Here is a 27916-nt window from a genome sequence, read left to right on the forward strand (position 1 = left end):
TTGATCTGCACCCAATCATCTTCTTATCATATGTGATAGTGACATGGTTTGCTACCGTTTCTTAAGATTTGGAGGGAAAACTTAAACAAGGGATTGGAGAGATCAGTGAGTCTTTCCCCCAAAAGATCTCGAGAGCAAGCGAGCGAGAAAGTGAGAGTCCTCTTCCCTTATTCCCCCTTCTTTTTTTCGTCCTTATCCAATCTCTCCTTTTTTTTCTAAGACTATAGGAGCAAGCCCATATAATAATGTAAGCCCAAGTAACCAAACAAGACCCATATAATAAAACAAACTCAATAGTAGAACATGCTCAATATTAATAAAAAAGGCCCAATAAAATAACAACCAAATAACTATAGAGCAAGCCCAATTAATATTATATGCCCACTAATAAAATAGGTCCAATTTAATATAGCAAGTCTAATAATTTAACCGGCCCAGTTTAATAGAATATGCACAGATATTTCTACCCAAGCCCACACAAAAGCCCAATCAAACAACTATCCAAATCCATAGAAAAACTCATATCCAATATATAAATGTTAAACCTCGCCCTATAGTACGAAATTACCTAGGGTGACACTGAACTAGCACGTAAAATGACCAATTTACCCGTAGGAAAAATTTTGGGTCATTACAGGTTATACTTTTGTCATGTCTAAGTCAAGAAAAACCTAAACTTGAAACCCTAAATAACAAATCTATACTAACAAATCAAGTCTTGTCAAAACTCATTCAAACTCCCTCTAATGGGAGTTTAACTTTGATTCATGAGACTATCATGAACAAAAGAATGAAAAGAATACATAATAGAAAGAGAAGTACTTGAATTCAATAATAATAATAACTTGAAGGTATTTTAATGGAGGTTTTATAGAGGCTATTATTATAAACTCTAATTACTTAAATTATACTAAACTAAATGAAGGAGAGAGAGAGAGCTAAATTATTTTAACTAAATGAGAGAGAGAGAGAGAGAACCCTAATTTATGACTAAACTAAAGAGGGGAGTAGCCAAGTTTTGTTTAGCCTTAACCTTTTTTATATAGGAGAGGGTTAAGTTTATAATTTCGTGCATGGGCTTTGGAGTTGTGTTTTAGGCCACTAAATCAAGCCCAAAACCTAATTACTTAAGTCCAAAAAGGGTTTCTCTGCGGGAATTTACTGCAACACCATTTTCTTCTATGTTTACTGCTCTAATTGGGTTAAGGCTTAAACCATTAGAAAGCTCTTTTCGAGCCGGTCATTTTGACATATAATAGGCCCAATTCCGAGGTCTGAGTCCAAAGATACGGCCTGCGGAAGTTTTATTGACTTTTCTGCTCTTTTTCTACCCATGTTGACTTTGACTTTTCAGCTTTGCCTAGCCTTTAAAAAGGTTTTTTCTCCTTGAAACTGGGGCTTTAATCATATAATTTTTCTAGCAAGCAATTTGACTTTTTTTTTTATTGATAAACCTGTTTTTAAATGAGATCAGTAACTCTTTGATGCTGGCGGGTACGAACCCCAGACCTCTGGTATCATCACCCAAAGGTTTTACCGACTTTGCTAGTCGGCACCTGCAATTTTTCTCTTGCAAAAGTGAGGTATTTATTCACATAATTGATTCCAATATCTGAAATACACAAAAATACGTAAACATTACTAACTCTTATTTATTATAAACATAATTGGCATAAATATAATACTATTAAGGGGTTGAAACTATAACTTTGGGCTCTTATCAAACCACCAGACAGCATTTTGCTTGTCCTCAAGCAAATATGTGAAATTAAAATAAGTGGCCAAAATATATTCCTAACTACTCTCGTTTCGCTGAGTGCGACTGCATTGACTATATGTAATAAGGCCTTAAACCACTATGAATTCCCTAGTGGACGAGTTATAGCCTCGTGAGAGTTTTCTAGAGAAAGTACTCACAAACTTCATTGATACTACAACGACTAAGAAATAAAAGTAATTGTCTCCTAATTTATCTCGGATATCTATACATCTAACTAGTATTTAAACAAGGATCATCAATTTAACTCCTAAATTAATACATGCATACTAATCAAATCATCTTAAGATAAACAACTATACAATGAACTATGCTATAAAATGTAGTGGCATGTCTTTTTCTGAAACTTTTGGGTAGCGTGCCTAAGTAAGTTCTCGCATGAAATGTGTCAAGACACATAACACTCTGATTTTTCCACTCAAGTTTTCTAACTCCAGTGTGTAGTGGGCACACGTTTCCTCACAATCTCAATGACAATCCAATTCAAGGAAGCCGAGGTCGATCAAACATATCTACTACTTACTATCACACCAACCTATTCCTAATTGAGCTAGAGGTCTTTATTAGATGATATGGGGTATATGTGTTGGTTAAAGAAGGAAGAGAATTAATGGATATTCAAAAAGACAAATATGACACTACAAGAAAACAGGTTTTACGCCACGGTCCAAAACCGTGGGAAAAGCTTTTCCGCTTTTCCCACGGTTGGCTTTTCCCACGGTTTTGGACCGTCAGAGGACCGTGGGCTATTTGTGTGTCGGGAATGGTCTGCCGATAGCCATGACCGTCGGTAAAGCTCACCAATAGCGACGGTCTTTGCGATGGTCATTGCCGTCGGTATAGCCACGGTTTTTATCCGTTAGAAAAGCCGTAGGAAAAGGTCAGTATTTCCCACGGTTTGAGTCCGTAGGTAAAGATTATTTGTACCGACGGTTATAGGCCGTGGGTAAAGATATTTCCTACGGTCTTAGTATGTGGGATTTGGTGTTTGCGTCGTGAATTTTGGTTTTTGGCTGGTTGTTGTTTGACCGTGGGTAAAGTGGACGACCGTGGGAAAAAGTACTTTTGCGACGGCTATGGGCCGTGGCAAAGTTATTTATTGTTTTAAAAAAAATATTGATATTTTAATTCCTGTTGGGTCATTTTACCTGCAATCATCAACAAAGACCTAGCAAAACTCCCCTAACCATCCTACACCTCAAAATCACCATTTCCATTCATCTTCATCATCTTGAAAGAATCGCGGTTGAGCTATAAAAAATATATATAATTACAAGGTACGGAGAAAGCAACAAAGGAAATAGAGGACATCTCAAGTAACTAGCCAAATTAACCAATCACCGAGAGGCAAGAAGCCATAAATAGCATAAATTACACTACTAGCACAAATTTCAATATAAAGTAAGGTAAAAAAATGCACTTTGGTTCGTTGCTTATTTTATTTCAAACTGCAAATACATCTCTAATTATTACACATGAGAGGATAACTTACTTGTAATGGAGTGCCAGCAAAAAGTAAACGTGTTGGCAGCGATATCTATCGAGATCTCGCGCTAGAACTGATTCCCTGTCTTTCATTCGTTGTGCTTCGTCGATTATGATATACTTCCAATCAATTCTTGATAGCTTCGACCAGTCGTACATAATAAATTCATATATATGTGGTCACACGCACATTAAATTTCAACACACAGACCTCATATAGGACAAGTATCAGCGTTAGAAACATTACTCCACCAGATGCCATATCAGGTCATAAAAAAGAAAAAGAGAAAGTATTAGTCTCTTACATGAGAAAATAACTTTTAGAGCACTAAACACTCGGCTGCGAATGAATAAATCTTCAACGGCTTCACAATCAGATGAATTGTAGAACCATATCCCATTAACTTCTTGGGCAGCATTCTTATATAGCAAATATGGGATCGTCATCTCGTATTCAAATTCTCCCAAGAGATCCTCCACCAAATTATCTGAAAGAACATTACAATTTCAATTAGAAATAAAGAACTCTTTTCATATAGAGAAAATATTTCCTGTTACTTTATTGCATAACTTGACACAATTATTTAGAAGTTGAAGTTACCATATCGTGCTCCAACCCCTTGGCATCCTCATATGAGAATTCAAATGTCCTTCTGTAATTAGCCTCATTTAAACACCTTGCAGTTATAGTATTCCAAGTGACGGTAATCACACCTTCACACATACCAAAGGGGGCAAACGTTTGCTTAAATGCCTGTGTCAAATGATTGAATACCAAAATCAGAAATGCAAGGTGTCCTAAAAAAAAAACTGTATGTATTGTCTAGTCTTGAATAGTATCGATGAAGATGTTGAATTTTGACAGCTTAAGGACTAAAAAGCATAAAGCTGTGTGTGTGTGGGGGGACCTGATTTTCTGTAATGGTACTTTAAGATGCTGGGCAAGTTCATTTATATGTACCCCCGCATTGCCATCACTGAAATTAAGGCAAAGAGATGCAAACGGACCAAAATTCATTAGTAAGACACTTCGGAGAAATCTAGAAAAGCACTACATATACAATCTGCACTATCAAAGACCATTCACACTAGGTGATTAGAAAGGAACCAGACACATCTAGTGCACCACGATCATTATAATTGTCCGAGGAAAATAAAAATAAAAGGGGTTAGTTTTGTCGCCTAACTTATAGGTTTGCAGGGAGCTGCAAATAATCAAGCACCATCTTAGATGTCCCACTGATTCCGTTGCAGCTATATTGTTGCTCAGAAACCTACAAATTGGAAAACATTCCATTAAATACATTTGAAAAAGAAAAGGAAATTGGAAGGAAACGTAAGACCCAATTCGTTTCGTGTCTTGATTGATTTGGAACAGCTCCTTGATACCCTGTTGACCCAGCTCCTTGATATCCCGTTGACAAGTTCCTGCCTGTGGCAGAATTGGTCGCATGGAGTTGAGTCTGTGCACTACCTTTCATCTGGTTTAAACGGAAACACACCACATTAATAAAAAAATGTAGATGTGAGGCGTCAAAAGCATACAAAATTATGTTAAAGATAGACATATTTATCGAGATAAGTGACAATTACCTGTAATTTAGAGTTGTAGAGGTGCACATATATGCACTCAATGAAGTGGTAAGCGATTTCATTGAAGTTTGTGACAAGCTTGAAAAAGAATGTTCAGTCTCAAGATTTTCCTTTAAACAAACTAGCAGCATATCGATAGTAAGTCCCTCACCCAATAGGATGCATCCTCCCTCTAGAATCTAAAATGTTGAAAGTATGAGACGTTTTCAGAAGAGAAGCTGATCATACCTAACATGTTGGAGAGTAACCATTCATGTTAACAGACTGATGGAAGTATAAATCTAGAAATAGCAAGAAGAACGATCAACAAATTTCAGATTAAAAAATCGTACGTAGGGATTGCAAGACCCAGTGATAGCAAGGACCGAGCTTCTTGATAAAAAATTCAAAGTGCTTTTGTAGATGATCAACATTGGCATGTTCCAAATAATAAGCACTCATTTCTTTCTTGCAATGAATTTGGTTATCAGAATTAGTTGCACCTTTCAAAGTTGACAAGTATTATCCATGTGAAAGTATGAGAAGACTGAAACCCTTCTACAGAAATAGGTAGCTCTGTAAAACAGAGGAATAAGATTACAGAATTATTAAATAAAAGAAAAAATAACAAAAAAATTATACATACATACATATATACATGCAGGCACCAAAATGAATGACATGAGAAAATTCATTACCGAACACGATTATCGGCATAGAGGATTACATAAAGATATCATCGAGAAAATTCCAACAGGATAAAACATATTACATCCAACCAAATAATAACTACTAGCTTTACTAGACCAAAAAGTTGCATATCATAGACAAAGAAGTAAGCAGATTGCAACAACTATTGATAGATCTTTAGTCATTAATTAGTTTGCTTACTCGTTCTCCATAAAAAGCTCTCCATATGTAATTCCATCAAAGATATCTTGAATTTTCTTGAAATGATCGACCCCCCCCAAAATTAATTTTTAAATAAAATGTATCAGTGCGAACGAAAAATAATGTCTTAGGATACAACAATATTTTCTTATAGAAGGTGCATAAGTAGGGTAGTGATATTAATCAAAGCTCACACCGGCAAAGATAAGTATACGTTCAAGGCCATAAGTTATTTCCATAGAAATTGGCAACAACCAAGACTGATGTAATGGTCTCTTCTCAACCCATTGCCCGGTGACGCAACAACCGAAAGTCGGCTATCTTGACCTTCATGCTCGATATCATCATCTGCATTACCGGCTGAATCGCTAAAAAACGAAGGCATTCTGTAAAAAGCCTCCCGGGCTAGCTCTGCATGGAAAAGTGACATTTTCTGACTGAAGGAAGGGATCTGTACTTCTTTGTGGTGTCGGCCGTGTCGGCAGTGTCCCCTTTCTCTCTTTGGAATTCTCCATTGGTCCCGAATTATAAGCACCGACCTGCTAGAAGCTAACTCGATGTAATGGTCCTCGAAGCCATTTGACGATTCCGTTGGACATCTATAGGACCGTAAAGCAGTCCCGCCGTTACGAACAAAAGAAAACCTTCTTGCCGAATAAAACTCCGACAAACACCCAAATGTAATTCGACCGCATGCACGTAATCCCCAAATAGAGTACATAACCGAGCAAAGATCGCATAAAATTGTCCTAGCCAACAACCCAACAATCTTATCATAAGTCTGATTCCACAACGAAACATCTTTAAGATGCCTAACATCCTGCTTATGCCACGTCAATTTCTGCTAAAACACTCTCCGACTCCTCATGTTGATTCTGTTGAAGCTTCCTTGACATCTGTTCCAACTCATTCAAAACTTGACTCTCATTATAAAGATTCGACGTACATTCCATCTCTAAAGATCAACATACAAACAAAAGAAAATGCTATTAAGTAATTAAATTATTACTCTAAAAATAAACTGATAAGGAACCCACTTACTGTATTTGTTCCATTTCCTTCGAATCAATGCTCTCATTCAACCAAAATACAAATAGAAAAAAAAAATTATAACTATAAACAATTCTTGCTTTCATTTCTTACAATGGGATGGTTTGTTGACTAAAGGCATGACTTATATCTACTTAAGGAAAACTCACCATCTGTGGCAAACAAGACGCCCAGTGCCATCATTAATAGAAAAAGAAACATCTATAGCCCTTTCAACTCTATCAGAAACCATCCCAACCAACTTAATCTAATAACAAAACACAAAAATAATATATATAATATATATATAAATATATATATATATATATATATATATATATATATATAACAAAAAAAATAAAGGGTGATAAAAATAAATAGAGTTTGAGAAATTTACATTATTGACATCAACACCGTCAGCGATTATATTACATTATTGACATCGCTTCTTTGTAGTTTTCTTGACCTGTCCATTAAGTTTTTCCTTCCCATGATCTCGCCACCAGTTTGGGTTGTAAATGAGGTCTCTCCAAGAGCTCTCCACAGACTCTATCTTTCACCCCATTCACTGAAAAAAAGAACTTCCGCCCGTTACAACAAATAAGATCCAAGAATCCCCAATCTTTTTGTAATCCACCACCTCGATGCCAACCAAACTTTACTTAATGAACTTGAAATTTTAAAAAGAGTGAGATGTAAATATTTCAAAGTAGAATAGCACATACCTAAGTTTCAACATTCCTTCAAGTCGCCACCCTTTTCCCTCCTCCTTTATTCGGGCTTGGGACCGACAATGCAAATAAATTTGCATTGGCGGAGTTAAAAGGGGGTTAGTACAATTGAGTAGAGTCCACCACCTGAATATCAAACACATAGACATACATACATATGCAAGTTCCACAATGAAAAAAATAAAACTAAATAGATGAATAAGATAAACTATTCCATCTAATAAAATTATCCATAGAAAGACAAAGTTTGCACAAAATGAAGCTTACATGTCTAATAAAGTACCTTAAGCTTACATGGAACTCAAAATGAACCTTACATGTCTAATAAAGTACTTAAGCTTACATGGAACTCAAAATGAAGCTTACTAGTTCAAGTTTGCTTCCTAACAACGAGGAGGGAGAAAATTGAGAAACGCTTTAGGCCATATAACATTTCCACCTTGAATTTGTCCAAGGGTTCGAAAGTGGTTATATGGTTCCGGTATCTCACATGAGCTTTCGATAATCGCTTCAATGCAGACTAGGAAATTGCCCTCCCCTACGGTTCTTCTACCAATTTTATGTCCTGGATCAACATTTATCACCCTCCCAGATGCAACTTTTCTCAAAGGCCAATGAGCTCTAACATCCACTTCAACATCAATGTAATTGCTTTCCGAAAAAAATAGATTAAAAGAAACATTACTAGTCGAGTATACATGTTTCATTAAGAACATAAAAAAAATTAAATAGATTACATACATTGGAAACCGTGGTTACGTGAAGAGAATCCGAAGAAGAAGATGGTCCATTAGGGGTACTAGGCGTGATTGGTATCATACGGGAGAGAATCTGCACCTTTGTTTGAGTTAGTTAGATCTACTTGCCCTTGAAATTTGTTAGTCACCGATCAAGTTTATTTTCAAACAAGGCTAAGTCCCAAGTCGCCTTCACTTGTTTCGATTCCTCTTGACATAAGGAGACGAAGTTCTTCAATTTTGATTTGGAGCAACCCGATCCCATCAACCGCATCGACCTCTACCATCCTTGCCAAGAACCTATTTAATTGGAAAATTTTAATTTATGCTTATAACTAATATTCTAGACTAATTTACCTTTTGAAAAAAAACAATTAAATTTCAAACCTCTGCCCACAAAGATCACAAGTCGGTCTGATTGAGGATTGGAGGCAGAATGTTCACCAATCTTATCCTATTGATAGATAAACATACCAACTCCGGTTATCAATACCATATATGTATGCAAATCGAAAAATCACAAAGGTACCATATAAAGACTTACCACCAAATCTTGTCTTTTCCGAATTTTGTTTTTCCCATGGCTATGCATGCCTAGGTACAGGTCACCACGGAAAATTTCTACATCTGGCACACCTCTTTCCTTTGCAATCTCATGGCGAACAAGTTGTGCCGGTGTGCGCGATTAATTTTATTTTTCGCACTTTTTTCCTACACGTCATTGATAAAAATCAAACCAGTATACAAAGAGAAATCACAATTTATCAGACAACATACTATCAAATAGGTAATGTAAAATGATTGGGTATGGTTTACAAACCTTAAAGTCGTCTGAATTACAAAGCTCCGCAAAAGCTCTCCAATCCTCTAAAGGAATGTCTTCTGGGGATTCCATTGTTCTCACTTCTTCTAGATCCTTACCATCAAGGTATGTCTTCTTTAAGTCATACTTGCGACTCCTCCAAGCAGCCATTATCTTGTCTCGAACATAATCACAAGCAACCCCCTCATCATCATCATCACCCTCAAATTGAAACATATTATTCAAACTATCAATTATGGTTTTATAAGGGAAGATATCATTCTCAGCACAACCTATGATCATATCTGGAAAAGATTTATAGTAAATCGGGATCTCGCGCTTAACAAGTCTAGCAATTTCACTAGACAAGTGATGTACACCCTTTTTAGGGGAGCAAGGCTGCAAGGTGTCTTTAGTTAATCGAAGAACAATTTTCTCACCCGGTTTCAACCTTTTCAAAAGCGGTATAGCCGGGCCTCTAGTATTACCCGACCTTTGCCGTGAAGTGGCAGACATACCTGATCATAAAATGGGTGGAAGTCAGAGAAGCAAAATGTTATGTAGCCTAATGTCAGTAAAATGTTATGTAGCCTAATGTTATGTACTTGCCCCTAGGGACTCCTGAAGTGGAACTGAACCATGTGATGTGCTGCTAACCATTGTAAATTACCTGATATTAAAAAAAAATGCATTATCAAACAAATAATCACACATGGGACGTACACTAGACAATGCCACAATAGCTAATAATATTTTCAGCAGGTCAAGTGTTTTATGTGGGCTACAAGTCAAGATGTTTAAAATTGAATAGATGTCCTTACAGAGTTAAAATAGACATGCAATACGTCAAACAAAAAAAACGCATATGTAAAGGAAAAAGTTTTAAAAAAAAACATACACTTATTTTAAGTTCCAATATATAGATACATACATTCACTTCTTTCTAAGTCTTTTTCTTCGCCTAGGAACTTCAACAGCCTCAACCATGTCTTCTTGGTCATTAAATATCACTTCGTCTTCCATTCTAATTGGTTCTTGATTCACTAGCCCCGCAAAGGATTCATCCACAACTACTTCTTCCGACACCAATCTTGTTGCATCTAGATCAGAGTATACCCTTCTTGGAACCTCAATCACCGCATGCCAATCAGGATTCACTAGGTCTTGAGAGTAAAAGACTTGTGATACGTGCTCAACAAGAATAAATGGCTCGTCACACCTTTGGGATGACCCATATATATTGGACAAATTGACCAACAACAACTTTGATTCATTATCGACCTTCACACCATGTTGGAGCTTAATCCAGTCACACTTGAATATAACTGGTTCATAGTCAATACTCCGGTACTCCAATTGAATGATTTTTCTAATAACACCATAGTATTTAGCAGACCCATCAATTGGATTCTTATCCTTAGCACTTTCGAAATAAAGGTAGTTGGGCACTTGGTAGAAACTCCAATTGCTTCTGATTTTCGTTTAGTCATCTCGTAATCCTTGGTGACAAATAAAAACCCATTCACTGTGTACTTATCATAAGTTCTGGCCTCTCGTGTTGGTCCCCTTGCTATTTGTATGAGCTCATCATCTTTCGGGTTTTGAGCGTCAAGTTGTCTCCTTAACCATGGCATGAAGTCGTCTTTTTCAGGTACTTTGTACTGCCCTGCCCTTCTCCCCATGGTCCTCCTACATGTTTCGAGGAAGCCATCGTACTCCCTAAAGTGAGCAAATTTCTCATGTAAAACAAATACAATACAAAAATAAAATATGGAATTGAAAAGCACATCTACATTGTAACAACACGAAAAATACGTACTTTTTCCACATATCATACTTGGGGTGGCTTTTCAATATCCATTGTCGTGCTTGTTCCCACTCAACACCTTCTAGAAGATAACTTTTCTGAGGACCAAGAGGACCAACTTCGTCTTCCTCACTAACACTAAGAATCGAACCTGGAGGTATTGTTACCGTAGAACCCTCGGCATCTTCATCTAGTTTTTGAAGGATGCCACCCCCTCCTTCATATCCTCCACAGTATGTCATTGTTTCCTCCTTCAAATATCTCTCTGCAATGCAACCTGCTGGACGTGCTTTGTTCATGACAAAGTCCTTGTAGGTTTTCATTAACCTTCGAGTGCTAAAATGAATTAGGAAGATTCTGTAAAATAAATTCTAACTATTTATTAAAAATAAAAATTATTGTACCTTTCGAAAACATACATCCACCGGTAGAACACGGGTCCCAAAACACGGACCTCATATGCCAAATGAATAGGCAGATGCATCATTATGACAAACAATGAAGGGGGGCACATTTTCTCAAGCTCACATAAGGTTTGTACCATACCCATCTCAAGTATAGTCAGCGACTCAACATCAATTCTCCTCGAGCATAGAGCACGGAAAAAGGTACAAAAACTTAGTAGAACATTTCGAGCCTCTTTCCTATCTTTATACGCATGTTGGATTAATATCGGGAGCAAATGTTGCATTAAAATGTGATAATCATGAGACTTCATCCCTTTCAGCTCCATAGACGATCCCTCATTGGCGATAATCCTCCAATTACTACTAAAACCAACCGAACACGATATTCCTTAAAGTAGTAAAAACAACTTCTTCTCCTCGTAATAGACACAAAAAACCCACGTTTCTTCTTCACGAGCATTTTCAGTCAACCAATACTTCTTTTTAATCCTTAAGAGCTCCAAGTCTTTGCGTGCATTAATGTCATCTTTGGTTTTACTGTGGTCCAACATCATAGCAAGAAGTATTTCGCATGCGCTTCTTCTCAATGTGCATTACATCAAGGTTATGAAAGATGGGAAGCTCCTCCACATAGTTTAGCTCCTTCAAAAATATTGATTTGCTTGTAGAAACAAGAGTCACCGGTATCATATTCCTCCTCGAATCACCACCCTTCCCTTTCTTTCGTTTTCCCCATTTCACTTTAAGATGCTCGGTCACTCTTTAACCTTCTTACCGCACAATGCAATGCGGTGGTGCCCGATGTTCTTCTTTCTTGTTGAAAGTCGATTCTCTCACATCAAATCTGCTTGGATCCGATTGCCTAGAAATCGCCTCGTGTCAAGATAAACATTTTTCCTCCCATGAACGAGTCTCAAAGTGGAAGTATTAGGACCACAAGGGGGGCAAGCAAATCTCCCCTTAGTCCTACAACCAGAGATGTTTCCATATGCAGGGAGGTCATGAATTGTCCACAATAACACCGCACACATGGTGAACACATCTCCCTTATTAGCATCTTTAACTAACACTCCGGTATCCCACAAAGACCGCAACTCAGCAACCAATGGCTGCAAGTAAACATCAATATATTTTCCAGGCTGTTTTGGACCCTCAATAAGCAATGCAAGCATAGTGAATTGCGGTTTCATACACAGCCAAGGGGGGAGGTTGTATGTGACACACATTACCGGCCATGAACTATGCGAAGTGCTTTGCATTCCAAATGGATTGAACCCATCAGTAGAAAGACCCAATCGAACGTTACGAGGCTTTGACGAGAAACTTGGGTATGTTTTATCAATATGTTTCCAAGATGAGGAGTCAACTGGGTGACCCAACTCACCACCCTTCAATCGGTTTGTAGAGTGCCAACACATTGCTTTTTCTACCCAATCAACATTGTACATTCTCTTCAACCTATCTGCTATAGGAAAGTACCGCAATTGCTTTGCAGCTTGCCTAACACGTTTTTTTTTTTTTCTGTCTTGAATTGTTGCAAACTTGTATCTAAATGAGTTACAAGTAGGACATTGTTCCAGGAATTCGTTATCTCCCCAATACAAGATGCAATCATTCGAGCAAGCATCAATCTTCTGGTAATTCAGTCCCAAATCCTTAACAAACTTTTCTGCTCGATATGTATCTTTCAGGATCTTATTACCATGCGGTAGTACAACTTTAAGTAACTGAAGCAACTCTGTGAAACCTATGTCAGACCACCCACGCTTGACCTTAATTCGGAATAGCTTAATTACAAACTTCAAGACAGTGAAGTCTTTACAGTCAGGGTATAAAGCACTTGTGGCCTCTTCAAAAATTTTATCCGACACCAATGGCTCTGCTTCATCATCATCGACTAGTCCCTCTTCAACACCACTTCCCAAACCCCCAAGAAATGTATCCAAGTCTTCACCACCAAATTCTTCTACCACAGTGGTAAATGCATCATTCATATTCTCGAACACATTAGAATTCATATTGGACTCTACATGTGCATCTTGTCTTTTTTCACCATGAAAAATCCAACGTAAATATGTTGGATCAAACCTCCATTTATAAACATGAAATTTCACGGTTTTGTGTGTCAATGCCTTCCCCCCATTTCTACATATGCGACACGGGCACGGTATCAGTACCTTATTATGATGGTATTTTTTTGCAAACTCTAGAAACTCATCAACACCCTTTAGAAAGCGTTCATCATGGTGATCTAATTCAATCCAACTTCTATCGATTGGAGTAGAACCCTCCATGGTGTATCTAGGAATAAATAAAAGATACACACAACATTCAAAAATGTTAGACATAATAATATATCACCATGCATATATACCACATTAATCCAATCTTGTTCGTATCTACAATACCAAAATGCCTAGAAGAATGCGTCATACAAATGAATCTAATGAATGTGCAAATGGCGTCTGATTTCATGAGCGCTATTCTAGCTACAAATTTCAAACTTCCACAAGTGAAACTAATCAACTAGAGATTATTTCATGGACATGTCCAGACCAGTAAAACTAATCAACTAAAGATTAACTCATAGCACATGCCCAGACTCTAGACTAGTCAAACAAATCAAATATTCATAACAACTGTCTAGACTAGTAAAACTAATCAAACTTTAAAAAGCAAGTAAAGTGACTAGTAATGACTAATCACCAATATCTCCAATTCGACATTCTAAAATCCATAGGCTATCTCACAAATTTATAGACAATCAGAACATTATATCATAAGTGAATGTATCGAGACTTGTCCCGAAATTACAAAGAACCATTTTTAAATTGACACGGCAGTTTCTATATACAGGGATGGTTGGTAGCTCTAATGTTCCAACAACAAGCACTACAAGCGGTTCTATATACAGGGGAATTTGGTATTACATAAATACAAAACATAAATAGAAATTCTTTACCTTGAATAAAGGTTGCACTTTGAGGACAATCGAATAATCTGAGGTGTTTGGTCGAGAGATAGATTAGGTCTTGATTAAAAACATCCCTTTCAAGTAGCAGGTCGAATTACCAGTAGTTTAACATTTCAGAAATAGCATAATGTAATCGGCACGTGAGAATAATAAAAAAAGAAAAGAAACACACAATCCAAAACAAGTCATGATTTCAATACAAAGTAAAAACAGTAAAAACAAATTCATAAAATAAAACCCAACAAAAGATATAAAACCCTAAAAACAAATGGTTATAGAAACATGACATGGCGATCAGTTAATATAAATTTAGAGAGACAGAGAGAATAGGGAATGAATACTACTTTGATAACAACAACATCTAATATTAGATTAAAAATGAAAAAAAAAAATCAAATAAAAAATCAATGTTTAATAGCATAATAAGTCACCTTCAATTTGTAATGGAGGAATCGCGTTCGGAGAAGAGAAACGAAGCTTGTAATCCCTTTCCCACTTAGTAAATCCTAAGAAAATTTAAATTAAAAAATTAGTTCTCCCAGTTTTGGCAAAAAAAAAATCGGTGCTTGAAATACCTTCTTGAGATGAGAGAAGAAGGAACAGAAAAGAAAAATGGGGTTGAGTGGCGGTGGGGGATGAAGTGTTTTAACTGTTGGCGGTGGGAGATGAGAGAAGAAGGAACAGTCCAGTCTTTTCTTTTCTTTTCTTTTTTAGAAGTGTTTTAACTGTTGGGAGGGAAGCAAGTGTTTAGCCCGCCCAAACTTTTCAGCTCTAAGCCCACGGTCGAAACGCGTATAACAGGTGTCATGGTTAAAAAAATTGTACCCGACGGTTTTGGCCGTAGCTCCACCCACGGCCCAATTAAAGAGATAAACCGTGGCTAAAGGTATCAAAGGCACGAAACGAGAAAAAATGTATTTGCTACGGTCAAAATTCGTAGGAAACTATGCAAGGGTTTATGACCGTGGCTAAAAATACCGGGAATCCGTGAGGAAAAATCGATTTTCTTGTAGTGTGAGAAAATAGGGTCTTCATATTATGTAACTAGAGAAAACCTCGTTCTTATTTTGCTTATACACTTTGTTTCTATCCTTAGCTATTTTGTTTTGGCTTTTGACTCATTTTGATTCTATTTTTGGAGTTCTACCTTTTATTTTTCTTTCCTTTTAGAAGTTTTCTTTTGTTTTGTTTTTCTATTTCTTTTTTTTTCGAAGCAACTAACTAATTTTTGTTTACACATGTTTTTCTCTTCTATTTTCTTCACTTATCATATTTCTCAGACTTATCTAGATAGGTAGGCTGATTTTATTTTTTTATTTTGTTTTATTGGGTAAAGGATTTATGGTTTGTGAAAAGGCTAATGAAAGGCTTAGTGGAGCGACTAGCGGATAATAAATTTCATATAGGTGGGAATTTCTGGCTATATTGATCCAAAGAGAGCCTAAATTCTCGCATAAGATATGGTAAGGTGATCAAGCAAATGAATGTGTGATTTCTCTACTCGGAATTGATTTCTCCCTTGTGTCATCACTCATATATTAATTCATATGGGTTTTTTGGCTAGATGCTCACTTGATATGTATTAAGTACTCTAACCTAAGTCTCAGAAAAATATTGCCAAGTACAATCATAGATGCTCATACAAGATGTTTATGAAAAGATACAATGACTATTACCTATATATTAATCTAAGTTTTAAAAATTAAATCCTAATTCAAGTACTATGTGAGATTTCTAGACTAATATCATCATGGAAAAGAGAACAATACCATTATCTCAAAGTGCATAACATAAACTATATTTTTTATTTTTTATTTCTAATTTTTATAAGACAAATAATACGTAATATATATCCTAATATGTGCTTAAACATTTACAACGTGTTTCTATACCACCCCCAAACATAATCATGTTTTGTCCCAAAAATATAGAATGAAAATAAAAGATAGAAAGGACCATAGAAACGTGCTTCTAAATGGGAGCACCTGAAAAGGAAGGTTAATCTATAATAATATAAAGAAATAAAAACATATGAAACTTCTATATGAGTTCCTCCCGTTATGGGGATAACATGAAATAATAAATAGCGCTTGGGACATAAGCGGACTCTAACGTAAATAAAATAATACCATACGTTCACAAATAAAGCATGCGCCTATCATGACTCCTATTGGATTAGCTTCCGAAATTCTGTGAAATAGTGAATTTCACGAAATTAAGGTACCTAATTACATTATGCATCCCAATAAAATCAACAAGGCCTATGGATTCTATATTTCGATATTTATACATGCAATTTAAATACGTGAACGTACAATGTGCTAAAATTAAATATACCACCCCCAAACAATTTGGGAGAAGGGGATTCATGAAATAATTCAATAGCACAATTAAATTATGTAACTAACTATTTTTTATGATTTTTAACATTTTATAAAGAAAAGTGCGTAATTTACATCCTAAAAGTGCCTAATTTTTGCAAATATTTCTATCCCACCCCCAAACAATCGAACGCTTTGTCCTTAAAGTGTAAAGAGATAATGAAAGAATTTACCATAAAAAACACAATTGATTTCTCTAACTTATTCTTACGTTATCAATTATTTATTTCCTACTCTCACATATATATTCATGCAATATATAGATTACAGAATCGTTCAACTCTTAACTCTCTAAACTTAAACAAATTCAACTAATCAAACACAAGGAAACAATGGTGAGAGTAATATTTATGGATGTGAATTTATACTACAAAACTAAATATATGAATTTAACTTACACTAATTTCTTAACATGACTTGAATAAAATATTGAGAAGAATAGAGAGAAATTGTAATCCACTTTTTAATTTCTTAACATGCTAGTATAGATTTGTATAGAAAACCTTAATCTAGATATTCTCACACAAGGTTAAAACATAAAGACTAGACCTTTAATGATCTCTAATTACTTTATACTATCTCTAGTCATAAACTAATTAGCATGAGAGAAAGCTTGTTCCCATTCTCATAACAAACTCACTATTATCTAGTATAGGTTAAACTCTTCTCATCTCTAAGTCAAGAAAAACCTAAACTTGAAACCCTAAACAACCACTCTATACTAACAAATCAAGTCCTCTCAAAGCTTCATTCAAACTCTCTCTAATGGGAGTTTAGCTTTGATTCATAGGACTATCATGAACAAAAGAATGAAAAGAAGACATAATAGAAAAAGTAATAATTGAATTCAATAATAATAATAACTTGAAGGTATTTTAATAGAGGCTATAATTATAAACCCTAATTACTTAAACTATACTAAACTAAAGAAAGAAAAGAGAGAGAGCTAAATTATTCTAACTAAATTGGAGAGAGAGAGAGAGAGAGAGAGAGAGAGAGAGAGAGAGAGAGAGAGAGAGAGAGCCCTAATTTACAACTAAACTAAAGAGGGGAGTAGCCAAGTTTTATTTAGCCTTAAACCTCTTTATATAGGAGAGGGTTAGGTTTATAATTTCGTGCATGGGCTTTGGAGCTTTGTTTTGGGCCACTAAATCAAGCCTAAAACCTAATTACTTAAGTCCAAAAAGGGTTTCTCTGTAGGAATTTACTACAACACTATTTTTATCCATTTTTACTACTCTGATTGAGTCAAAGATTAGACCATTAGAAAGCTCTTTCTGAGCCGGTCGTTTTGATATATAATACGCCCAATTCCGAGGTCTGAGTCCAAAGATACAGTCTATGGAAATTCTGTTGACTTTTCTGCTATTTTTCTACCTGCGTTGACTTTGACTTTTTAGCTTTGACTAGGCTTTAAAAATGCTTTTTCTCCTTGAAACTTGGGTTTTAATTATACAATTTCTCTAGCAAGCAATTTGACTTATTTCTCTTGCAAAAGTGACATATTTCTTTACATAATTGATTCCAAGACATGAAATACACAAAAACATGTAAATATTACTAACTCTTATTTATTATAAACATAATTAGCCTAAATATAATACTATTAAGGGGTTTAAACTATAGTTTTGAGCTCTTATCAAAAGACACCCTTTGTTGCTTTCTAACCAAACAATGAGTATATCTATTTAAATGCGTACCTTTGATGTTTGGCAAGCTTAGGCCTTTTGCTTGACAAGAACTTCCATGCCTTTTTCTCTCATATGACACAATCTCTTATACCATAGTTTGGAGGAAGCTTCTTCTTGTGCCGCATTTAACTCTGCTTTACACAAACTAGCTAGTGACTTGCAAAGCGAGCAAGTTTTCTTCTCTTTGGCTACTACAATGGAACCTCTGCTTAGTTTTCATATCCCGTTACCAAACGAGTTTTGAAACCTATCATTATCTAACTTCCCAGCAGAAATTACGCTTAGCCGAATGTCAGGGACATGTCTTACATCCTTGAGTGTCAAGGTGTAGCCAATATTGGTTTCTATATGAACATCTCCAATGTCTATAATCTTAGAGACTCCACTGTTACCCATCTTCACTTTACCAAATTCACCACAGTTGTACATAGTGAAGAAACTCTTGTGCAGTGTGAAGTGATAGGATGCCCCTGTATCTTGACATGAGGTACTAACACAACACTCACCACAATCTAACACAATTCCCACTAGACCATCGTCTACCAGTGCGGCAGTATCTCGGCATGTGCTTTCGTTCCTCTATACCATGTCTTCATGTACACAGTTATTCTTTTCATCTCTCTTCAGTGTTCTAAACTCATACCTGAAGTGACCCTTGGTGGCACAATAGTGACATTGTCTCTCTGCCTTAGGAGTTTTAGTTTCACCCCTAGATTTGCTTATGTCATCACCTCTAGAATAAGATGGTTTTCTTCTCTTACCTCTCCCCTGCTTCTTTATGACAAGGATCTATGAGTGAGAGGAACTGCTTTGTGAACCCCTTCTTGTCTCCTCATTCAACAATGCCCCAGTAGGCATCTCAATGGGAATGATTCCATCCTTAGTGGCTCCGCAAAGAGAAACTGCTAAAGTCTCCTAATTGTCGGGTAGAGAGTTTAATAGTAACAAAGCATCAATTTCGTCACCCATATCAATCTTCATCAAATGCAACTAATTGATGGTATTATGTACTTCATTAAGATGCTAAGACATTGAGGAACTTTCTTTGTACCTCGTGTTAACAAACTTCTTAATGAGTAGTACCTTGTTTCTGGCCGACTTCCTCTCATAGAAGTCTTCGAGTTTCTTCCACAAGCCAAAAACAGTAGTCTCTTGGGATACATGATGGAAGACACTATCGTCAATCCACTGTTGAATGTATCCAATTCACTAGTACAAAAAGGGTTTTTGTGATTGTTTTAAAATGTTATTTGTGACTGTTCTGTTCAAAACGGTCACAAATGGCAGAAAATGGTTTTTGTGACCGTTTTAAAATGTTTTTTGTGACGATCGTTTTCAAAACGGTCACAAATGTTTTTTTTATAGGAAAGAGGGTACATGTGCGGTGTATTATTTGTGACCATTCCCCCAAAATAGTTACATATTCCCCAACTTTTATGTGGCTGTCTTGGACCCAAATATATCGGTCCACTAACTAAAACAACTTGAAACACAGCCCACGTTCGGTCTCCCCCTTCCTTCCAACAGACAACAATTCCAACCATTCCATAAACACTTCCAGGTACGAGGAAAAAAAAAGGAAAAAACTGCTTGATCTCCCACTTGCGCGTTTATGGTTTCCAATACACCTCGTCTATTTTTCATTCATTGTCTCAGAAAAATTCAACCCTTTCTCTCTCTCTCTCTCTCTAAAAAAAAAAAAAGGCATGGACTCGTTTTCTTCATTCTTTCCATCTCAATCTTCATCAAGAGGGAGTCGATGGAGTTATTAATAATTGAAAAACTTTCGTCAAATCTCTCCAACTGTTCAAAATCATCTCAAACTGGTATAATTTTTTATTTAATTTTTTTTTTGTTTAATTTGGTGCAAGTTAGGGTTTATGTTAAACTTTTTGTTGAAATTGTTTCAAGTATATGTGACGTTATCTTGTGCATTGGTGGCATCAATAGTTGGTGTTTATCTGCATTTGTTAATGAATATTGAATATTGGAGGGTTATTGACAATGATTGGATGTATGGGTAGTATGATTTGGTTACTTTCAACACCACCTTATGAAGAGGTATTATTATTGTCTAATTTTTTATATTTGCTATTGAGGTTATAGGTGTTAATTAATTGTAGTTTTTGTGGTGATTAAACAGAAGAAGAGACTTTCTCTAATGATGACAGCTGGTTTTACTTGAAGGCGCATCGATTGGTCCTTTAATTGACTTGGTCATTAAGGTTGACCCAAGGTGTGTATAATTTAGTTCGTGTAAATAAATATATTGGAATGCTATGTTTTAATGCTACGTGTTGATCATGTAATGTTTATCCTAAGGCTTAAGAATTAAAAGGAAGTTATAAGTTGTCTATTTTAGCCAGATAAGCTATTGTTGAAAAGCAATTGACTCTTAAATGATGTAATAGGAGTTTTTGCAAGAATGATGGGATCCCTTTCTTCGCGGGTACTGAATTCACGGTTCTAGATGCTTAGTCAAGTCTTTAGTGTCTCAGTACTTTCATAGTTGACACATTTAATTAGAGAAAGCCCTTTAGGATTTGACCAAGGCCCTTTTGGTTTGAAAGTGTTTACTTGATGGGTTCATTACATGAGTTTTAACAAGAGAACACAAACGGTAATTCCAGTAGCCCACCCTATTGTGTAATCCTAGTAGGTCAGGCTGGGGAGTGGTTCTTAGAGACTGTAACAGAGTTTTTTTGGGGGATGCTGCAGGGGGTTTAGGCAATACAACCAACTACATGGCAGAATCTTTTGTGATAATAGAAGGAGTCTCAAAAGCAATAGATTTGGGATGGAGGAGTATCTGGGTGGAATCGGACTCGGCTTCGGTGGTCAAAGCTTTCCAAGATGATAAAATGCACTGGAGGGTCAAAGCAAGGTGGATACAGCTTAAGGCCAAATCTTCATGGATAAATATTACGTCCGCCTGGAGGGAGACAAACTTAGGTGCGGACAGTTGTGCAAGACAAGGTGCGGCTCTATCAAAGGGAGAAAGTAAATGGTGGACATATAGACCTCCGTTTATGAGGAACTTGGAAAACCACTATACTACTTACTTTAGATTCATTGCATAAGACACCATCTTTTTGTATGTCAATGGTGGATACACAATTGATGACGTCCACCATAGACCATCTCAGCCTTCTTCTTATTATTCTTTTTTCTTGTAACCTCCTTTTAAATTAATTTAATCAATTACCTTTTAACAAAAAAAAAAGTTAACTTTTAGCATATTTGTTAGCATCCTTGGTTGGCTTATACGGGATTGGTGGCATCATATCATAGCTAAAAACATAGTTGATGAACAACTTTTAATCTTTTATGATGAGAGAGAAATCAGGAATTAAAATTTTGATGGGCCTTCATTGGTTTTTTCTTGCATGCATTTTTTATGACTTCATGAGTATTGTGTTCATACCATGCTTCTTAACCTAAATGGAATGGTTGTATCACTTGAGAGGGAGATGATGTGGATTTGTCCAGTTGGTTTTTTTAGCCAATAATTTCATGGATTAGAATATTATATGACTTGTCTTTGATATTCACTTAATGCATTGATACTCACCTCGTATTGGGTTTGTTTGAGTGTGTACATATATAATGTTTAGAAAATGATGCTTGTGAGAACACGACTCAATGTCTAATTTTTTTTTTTTTTTGGAATTAATGAGTTTTACACTCTTAATTAAATTTGTTCATTGCTGTGGCAGTATTTTGATAAGCGGGTTTGTTGAAACTGCAATCGCATTTGGTTGTTTCTCAACAGCAGCCACCTTAGCGAGGCGTAGGGAATATCTTTATCTTGGAGGACTCTTTTCCTTTGGTCTCTCTATTCTCTTTTGGTTGCAGTTTGACGTGAATGTGACTTGGTCACAATTCTTTCTTAATCCATTCATTTGTATATTATTAAGTACTTATTGATTACCTAAGTCTTATGTCTATGTTTGCTACTGGAATGTTCAATGGAGTTAGCATTTATGAATGTTATTTGAATTTTAATGGATTATATTTTAGGTGTATATTTGTTGCAGGTCCAATTCAATGTGTCTGTTTTCAAATATATACATGCTTTTTTTTTTGAATTTTTTTTAACATTTATCACGGTTTTGCTAGAACTGTCACAAAAGAAACGTTTTTTTGTGACGGTTTTTGAGTAGTTGTTACCATTTTATGTGGTGGAGATAGGCTATTCTGGAACAAATATTTGTGACGGTTTTGGAAAAAAAAATAAATGAATCCCCACTCCGTCATGGTTTTGGAAAAAAAAAAAAAAAACAGTGACAAAAGACTTTTTGTCACTGTTTTTAACAGTGATATAAAACCTTTTTTCTTTTAGTGATTGTTTTTCTGTCAAGCTTGCTCCACTCAACCGTGACTATTGCATCTGATTTTACTCCTCTATTCTTAATGGGTTGTGCCAAGTCCTTACAATAAAGCAAGTCTTCCATCTTGGCTTTCCAAATAGTGTAGTCACCTCTATTTAGACTAGTCATGCGAGTTTTTATAGAATGGTCCATCTCAACAAGCTATTTCAACTTAAACTTCCTCTCAAGAATTTTATCAAACACCTTCTGGGCAAGATTTGGATAACTATCTTCTGTGATTAATCTAACCTGGCTCTGATATCACTTGTTGGGGAAAACGATACCAATTGATCCCCACTAAGATAGCTTGTACTTGGACAATCTACTACTCCAATAAAAAATCTAAACTTTAACTACAACTAACAACCACAACCTAAACTATGGATATAACTGTCACAAACAAGCAATAGAAATATAGATAAAGTAAAATATACCACAACACAAAGATGTACCATGGTTTGGCCAATGAATGATGCCTACTTCCATAAGAGCTAATCCTTTTATAAGTATGGGAAGAAAGATTACAATCACTCCTCTCAAGTCTCTCTAAAGTTACTAGATCACTCCTATCTCCTTACAAGCCTTTTCTCTTTGCAAGGGTTTCCTTTCAATTTTGGTTTCTCTCAAAATTGGGTTTCTATTGAAGACTTGGTTTTCCAAAACTTTACTTTTGTTTTTATAGTAATCTGAAATTTTGGCGCATCGGCAAAATTTCGTGTTTGTTGTAGAAAAATCAGAACTCGGTTTGTTCAGGCATGAGCGTGGGTGCGCTCTTGGCAAGGCCAATCTAAGCGTGCGCACGCCCTCTTATTTTTTCTACTTCCCAAATTCTAATAGACATGTTTTGTGAGAGGCTGAAAAAAAAACTATCTTTTTTTTTTTTCGCGGCAAGGCGTGGAGTGCTTTAGGCGACGACTAATCTGGCCTGGCCTCGACTTCTTCACCTGAACGAGTACCTATTTTTCCTTCTTCCTCATCTTCATGTGAGGGATAACACCAACAACTATTCCATTAATCAATTAAAATTCTCTAGTTAAAAAATTGTTGTAAGTTTATATAAGCTGATAGAAGAAAAAGAAGTGGAGAAGAAAGGATAAGAGATTATGACAAAAAATACAACTAAACTTTCACTATGGTTTCCAAAAAAAGTAAATTACTTTTTTTTTTTTTAAAAAAGCAACAAAATTTCAAAAAAAATTCAATTTAGTTATTTAGACATGCCGTCAACATGCTTAGGGACATGGTGCACTGTTAAGTATTTCTCCAAATCATTTTTGCTAACGTGGACACGGTGAGGTGGACTCTAACTAAAATTTTTCACAACAAACACATATCACCATACCGATATTTTCAAACTATTTTTTATTTTTTCTATTCTCGTTGGGTTTTTGGTTAGAACTGTGCAGTTTAAGCGCTAATCGGGAGCAAGTCGCTCCAAGAGCTTATAGCGATTAATCATATTAATCGCAATTAATCGGGGATTAATTGGAATTAATCACCTTAGTTAATCTATAATACATATGTCCCATATAGCAACCTAAAACAAAAGAAAGTAAAAAAAAACTACAACAATCAAGCGTAGCTTTTAACCAAAAAAATAAGTATAGCCTCATTTGAATATTGTCTTCTATCTGCATAAGTTAAAGTGTTAACAAAACATACCAAAATGTTGACTCCATCACAGACTACTAGTTTCTAAAAGTCTAAAGTGAATAAAAGTATAAAACACACCACCAAAATATGGATTCCATGACTGAGTGATAGAATATACTAGTCTCTAAAGTCTAAAGTGAATAAAACAAACCAAAATGTTGCTCCATCACAGAGTGACAAACTAAACTCTTAAGTGCTACTAATCCCCAATTTCAATATCAATGTCTTCATCCTCCTCATCCAAAATTCTAAATGAAGTTCCAGTTTCACTCCTTATACTAGGAGTTGTTGCACCACTAACTCCTCTTGCCGCTAGAACTTGGTCCCAAGAGAGATCATCACCTTCCCTCACAAATTCTTCAAGCTGCTCTTCATTTGGAATGATCCAAGCATCATTCTCATGGACTTCCTTCAATATAATGTGGTCGCTCTCACCATTAGCCAACCTTTCTTTGAATCACTTCTCTAGCCTTTGGTTATATTGAATGTAAACAAGATCATTCAATTTTGATTGGAGAAGACAATTCATTTTCTTTGAATGCAACTGTAATATCAAAAGAATAAAATGATCAGTATTGAATAAATAACTAAATTGATACAATTATATATAAACGCTAGTTACATATTTAAAGATAAGTAAAAACTTACATTATCAAACACACTCCAGTTGCGCTCACATGGTGATGCACTACAAGTTTGTGCTAAAACCTTAACCGCAAACTTTGCTAGGGTAGGCACATCACTCCCATATTGCAACCACCATTCATCTATATTTGTAAGTTGTAGTGAGAACTTAGAAATAATTAAATGAAAGTAGTAATGTAGTGTAAAACTTTACAAGTTAAAATTAAATTATATAACTTACGAGGTTGCATAGTATCTCTCAATACGATAGCAGCTTTCATTCCAAATGACCCCTCCACATCTCTATAGTGCTTCAACTCATCCATTGCTTTTTGTACATCAGATTCAGGTATAAGTTTGGCCACAACTTGAAAAAACCCGGACTTGATGGTCTTATTTAACTCCATTTTAGCTTTGGTTTCACTAAAATATATTTTTGGGCTTAAGTAATATCCAGCTTCAACACAAAAACATTTCTAGTTAGTGTTTAATTCAAGCTATGTTAGACTCAAAATTGAAAAATGAAAGCAACTTAGTACCTGCATGCAATGGACGATGAAGCTGAGTTTCCCATCTTTTCTGGATAATTTTTTTCACTTTTACCCATGTCAATACATTATCGCCCAAGTTCTTCTCAATCTGATCCTCAACCCTTTTCATAGCCTCATATATATATCCCATGCACGACTTCTCTTCTGTATCCACAATTCTTAACACATCAACTAATAGGGGTATCACTTGACAAGTGAAATATATATCATTCCAAAAAGATTCATTTGCCACTATTCTCTCAACTCTCTTTCCAATAACTTTTTTTTACAAAATCACTCTTTCTCCAAAATTCCGACACAAACAAAACCTGCACATGGCTTCTATTCTCCCACAAGCTATTCAATGTATAGAATGAAGTTGCAAACCTAGTTACACAAGATTTGTGCAACTCTCTCTGCTTCATCAACTTTCGCAACCAATTTAACACTCTCCCATGGCTGTAAATGTAGGACACCACCACTTTAGCTTTAACAATTACAGACTTACTATTTGGCAATGTAGTGTCCGGATTACTCCCAATATCATAAAGCATTAAATTGATGCATTGTGCCGCGCAAGGAGTCCAAAACACTGTGGCATGTTCATTCTCCACAAGTTCGCCCGCTAGCTTGTAGTTCCATTGTCAGTCACAAACTAATAATAAAAAAATCATTAGCAAATTGACAATTTATAAATTTAAGTTAAATCAAAACGATTTTCAAGTCGCTTACCGAAACTATATTCTTAACCCTAACTTCTGCTATCACCTCGTTTATCATTTCCACAATGAGTTCTGCTTTCTTAATATGCTCGGAAGCATCAAGAGACTTAAGGAAAACAGTACCTTTTGGACAATTCACCATGAAATTAATCAATGACCTTTGTTTTCCGTCTATCCAAAAGTCCGATAAGATGGAACATCCATAAAGCTCCCAATGTGGTTTAAACAAATCAACAAATGTTTTTGTTTCATTGTACACCTCCTTCAATAGAGTCACTCGCATATGATGATAAGTAGGCAGGGACATACCTAAAAAAATTACAATAACTCGATCAATAACATTATAATTAATCATATATATACTTCTCAAAGTTTTAGAAATAAATAAGTAGCTAAAAGTTGTAAACCAATTACATCTTCTATATTCTCCAATGGCATGGACAACATCCTTGAAGCTTGGCGTGCGTACAACATTAAAAGGTAAACCAACTTCATACGCCCACTTTGCTATCTTGATCCATGCTTTTTTCTTTGAAGCTTTTTTGTGCGGGCTACTTCTATCCAAATTGGCTTGCTTCGTCTTTTCAACATCAACCGTCAATAACTGATCGAGAGGGCCTCTAGTATTATCTGCTGCCTTTCTTTTCTCAGCTTGTCCACTAACAACCCCTTGGCTATTCCCATTGCCACCACTTAAAATGTGTTCTTCTTCAACTACATCATCATCAAGGTGATCAAGGTCTTCATCTTGTCGTGCAAGAATTGCATTCACTCTATCTTTATGTTTTTTTTTGTCTTATTGAATACAACATCTCAGCGGCATTATTTTGAACATCGATAGGGACATTTGGGCATCCAGTAACATCTCCTTTCTCATGAGCCAGATGTTTCTTTAAGCGAAATATCCCCGACAACTTCTTGTTACACAACTTGCACCAAAAATTATTTACATTGGAGTCCCTACACTCACCATACTGCCAAAATGGATCATTAGACTTTCTTGTGTATGGGACAGGAGAGGCGGAGGTGGCGGCAGTAGTAGAAGCGGGAGCAGCATTATTGGCAGCAATATTCGACATTGTAGCTAAAGATCATAAGCAAAATAGGACACTCAATCACTAATAGGAAAAACAGTACACAGCCACTCAATTTAACAATGAAAATACGAAATACTCCTAGTCTCATATATACTCAGTCTCATACTCATTTCTTAATTCCTCAAAATGCTAGAAAAAGTAGAAAGAGTACTCTACTGTCTACTTACGCAATATAAGTGTAGAACATCATAAGATACAAAAACTTCCTAAGCAAATATGAAAGAAAAAGAAGAATAAGAAGAAAGAAAAGAAGAAGTAGAAAGACTCGCCTGAGCAATGGAGTGCTGGAGTGGTGGAGGGTTTTTTTTTGGTTTTTCACTTTTTTTTTTACGGTTTTGATTGTGTTTTCCAGTTTTCCTCGGTGAGCGAAACGTTTTCAATATTGATTCATGGGTTTTTTCTGTTTTGGGCTTTTTTGTAGACTTAAAGTCTAACACAGTCACACACACAAAACTGGAAAAATGATTAAGCGGTGCTTTTGTTAGACCGATTTCTTGAAACTTTCTCGATTAAGCGGGACAAATAGGCCGATTTGTGGCACCCGCTCAGGCCTCTAATTTTTTTTTGATTGGATCGGTCGAGTGGCGCATAGCGCTTATGCGGCGATTAATAGGTGCTTAAACTGCCCAGGGTTAG

The 27916-nt window shown here is 35.9% G+C and overlaps 2 protein-coding genes and 1 long non-coding RNA gene across 3 annotated transcripts; all 3 read right to left on the reverse strand.

Annotated features, from left to right (window-relative positions):
- Nucleotides 1-2955: 2955 nt before the first annotated feature.
- On the reverse strand, nucleotides 2956-3910 carry LOC147486810 (uncharacterized). The gene is made up of 3 exons (XR_015202999.1): nucleotides 3864-3910; nucleotides 3568-3750; nucleotides 2956-3403 (listed from the first exon to the last, which is right to left on the reverse strand). It is a non-coding gene; the product is annotated as an uncharacterized LOC147486810 (long non-coding RNA).
- A 2639-nt stretch (nucleotides 3911-6549) lies between these two features.
- On the reverse strand, nucleotides 6550-15196 carry LOC147486811 (uncharacterized). Its single transcript, XM_086573855.1, has 8 exons — nucleotides 14788-15196; nucleotides 14644-14718; nucleotides 14201-14286; nucleotides 9630-9694; nucleotides 9043-9542; nucleotides 8859-8933; nucleotides 8610-8676; nucleotides 6550-6680 (listed from the first exon to the last, which is right to left on the reverse strand). Exons 4-8 carry the CDS (start codon nucleotides 9682-9684, stop codon nucleotides 6550-6552), a joined length of 828 nt encoding a protein of 275 aa, XP_086429981.1. The 5' UTR covers nucleotides 9685-9694; nucleotides 14201-14286; nucleotides 14644-14718; nucleotides 14788-15196.
- A 9310-nt stretch (nucleotides 15197-24506) lies between these two features.
- Nucleotides 24507-27262, reverse strand: LOC147486812 (uncharacterized). The gene is made up of 8 exons (XM_086573856.1): nucleotides 27154-27262; nucleotides 26598-26960; nucleotides 26194-26492; nucleotides 25857-25920; nucleotides 25471-25668; nucleotides 25173-25388; nucleotides 24956-25074; nucleotides 24507-24716 (listed from the first exon to the last, which is right to left on the reverse strand). The coding sequence occupies exons 1-8, from the start codon at nucleotides 27260-27262 to the stop codon at nucleotides 24507-24509; spliced, it is 1578 nt and encodes a 525-aa protein (XP_086429982.1).
- Between the last annotated feature and the right edge of the window lie 654 nt (nucleotides 27263-27916).

Source organism: Coptis chinensis, chromosome 7, assembly GCF_015680905.1.
Source record: "Coptis chinensis isolate HL-2020 chromosome 7, ASM1568090v1, whole genome shotgun sequence".
NCBI lineage: Eukaryota > Viridiplantae > Streptophyta > Magnoliopsida > Ranunculales > Ranunculaceae > Coptis > Coptis chinensis.

What these genes read in the sequence shown, in the direction of transcription:
- LOC147486811 (XM_086573855.1), bottom strand. Translation starts at nt 9,684, where the DNA reads ATGGTTAGCAGCACATCACATGGTTCAGTTCCACTTCAGGAGTCCCTA. An exon ending in GTAATTCAGACGACTTTAAG is followed by an intron (nt 8,934 to 9,042) that starts GTTTGTAAACCA and finishes AATGACGTGTAG; the next exon opens with GAAAAAAGTGCGAAAAATAA. An exon ending in TGAGATTGCAAAGGAAAGAG is followed by an intron (nt 8,677 to 8,858) that starts GTGTGCCAGATG and finishes ATCTATCAATAG; the next exon opens with GATAAGATTGGTGAACATTC.
- LOC147486812 (XM_086573856.1), bottom strand. Translation starts at nt 27,262, where the DNA reads ATGTCGAATATTGCTGCCAATAATGCTGCTCCCGCTTCTACTACTGCC. An exon ending in GGGTTAAGAATATAGTTTCG is followed by an intron (nt 25,921 to 26,193) that starts GTAAGCGACTTG and finishes CTACATTTACAG; the next exon opens with CCATGGGAGAGTGTTAAATT. An exon ending in GAGAGTTGCACAAATCTTGT is followed by an intron (nt 25,669 to 25,856) that starts GTAACTAGGTTT and finishes TCACTTGTCAAG; the next exon opens with TGATACCCCTATTAGTTGAT.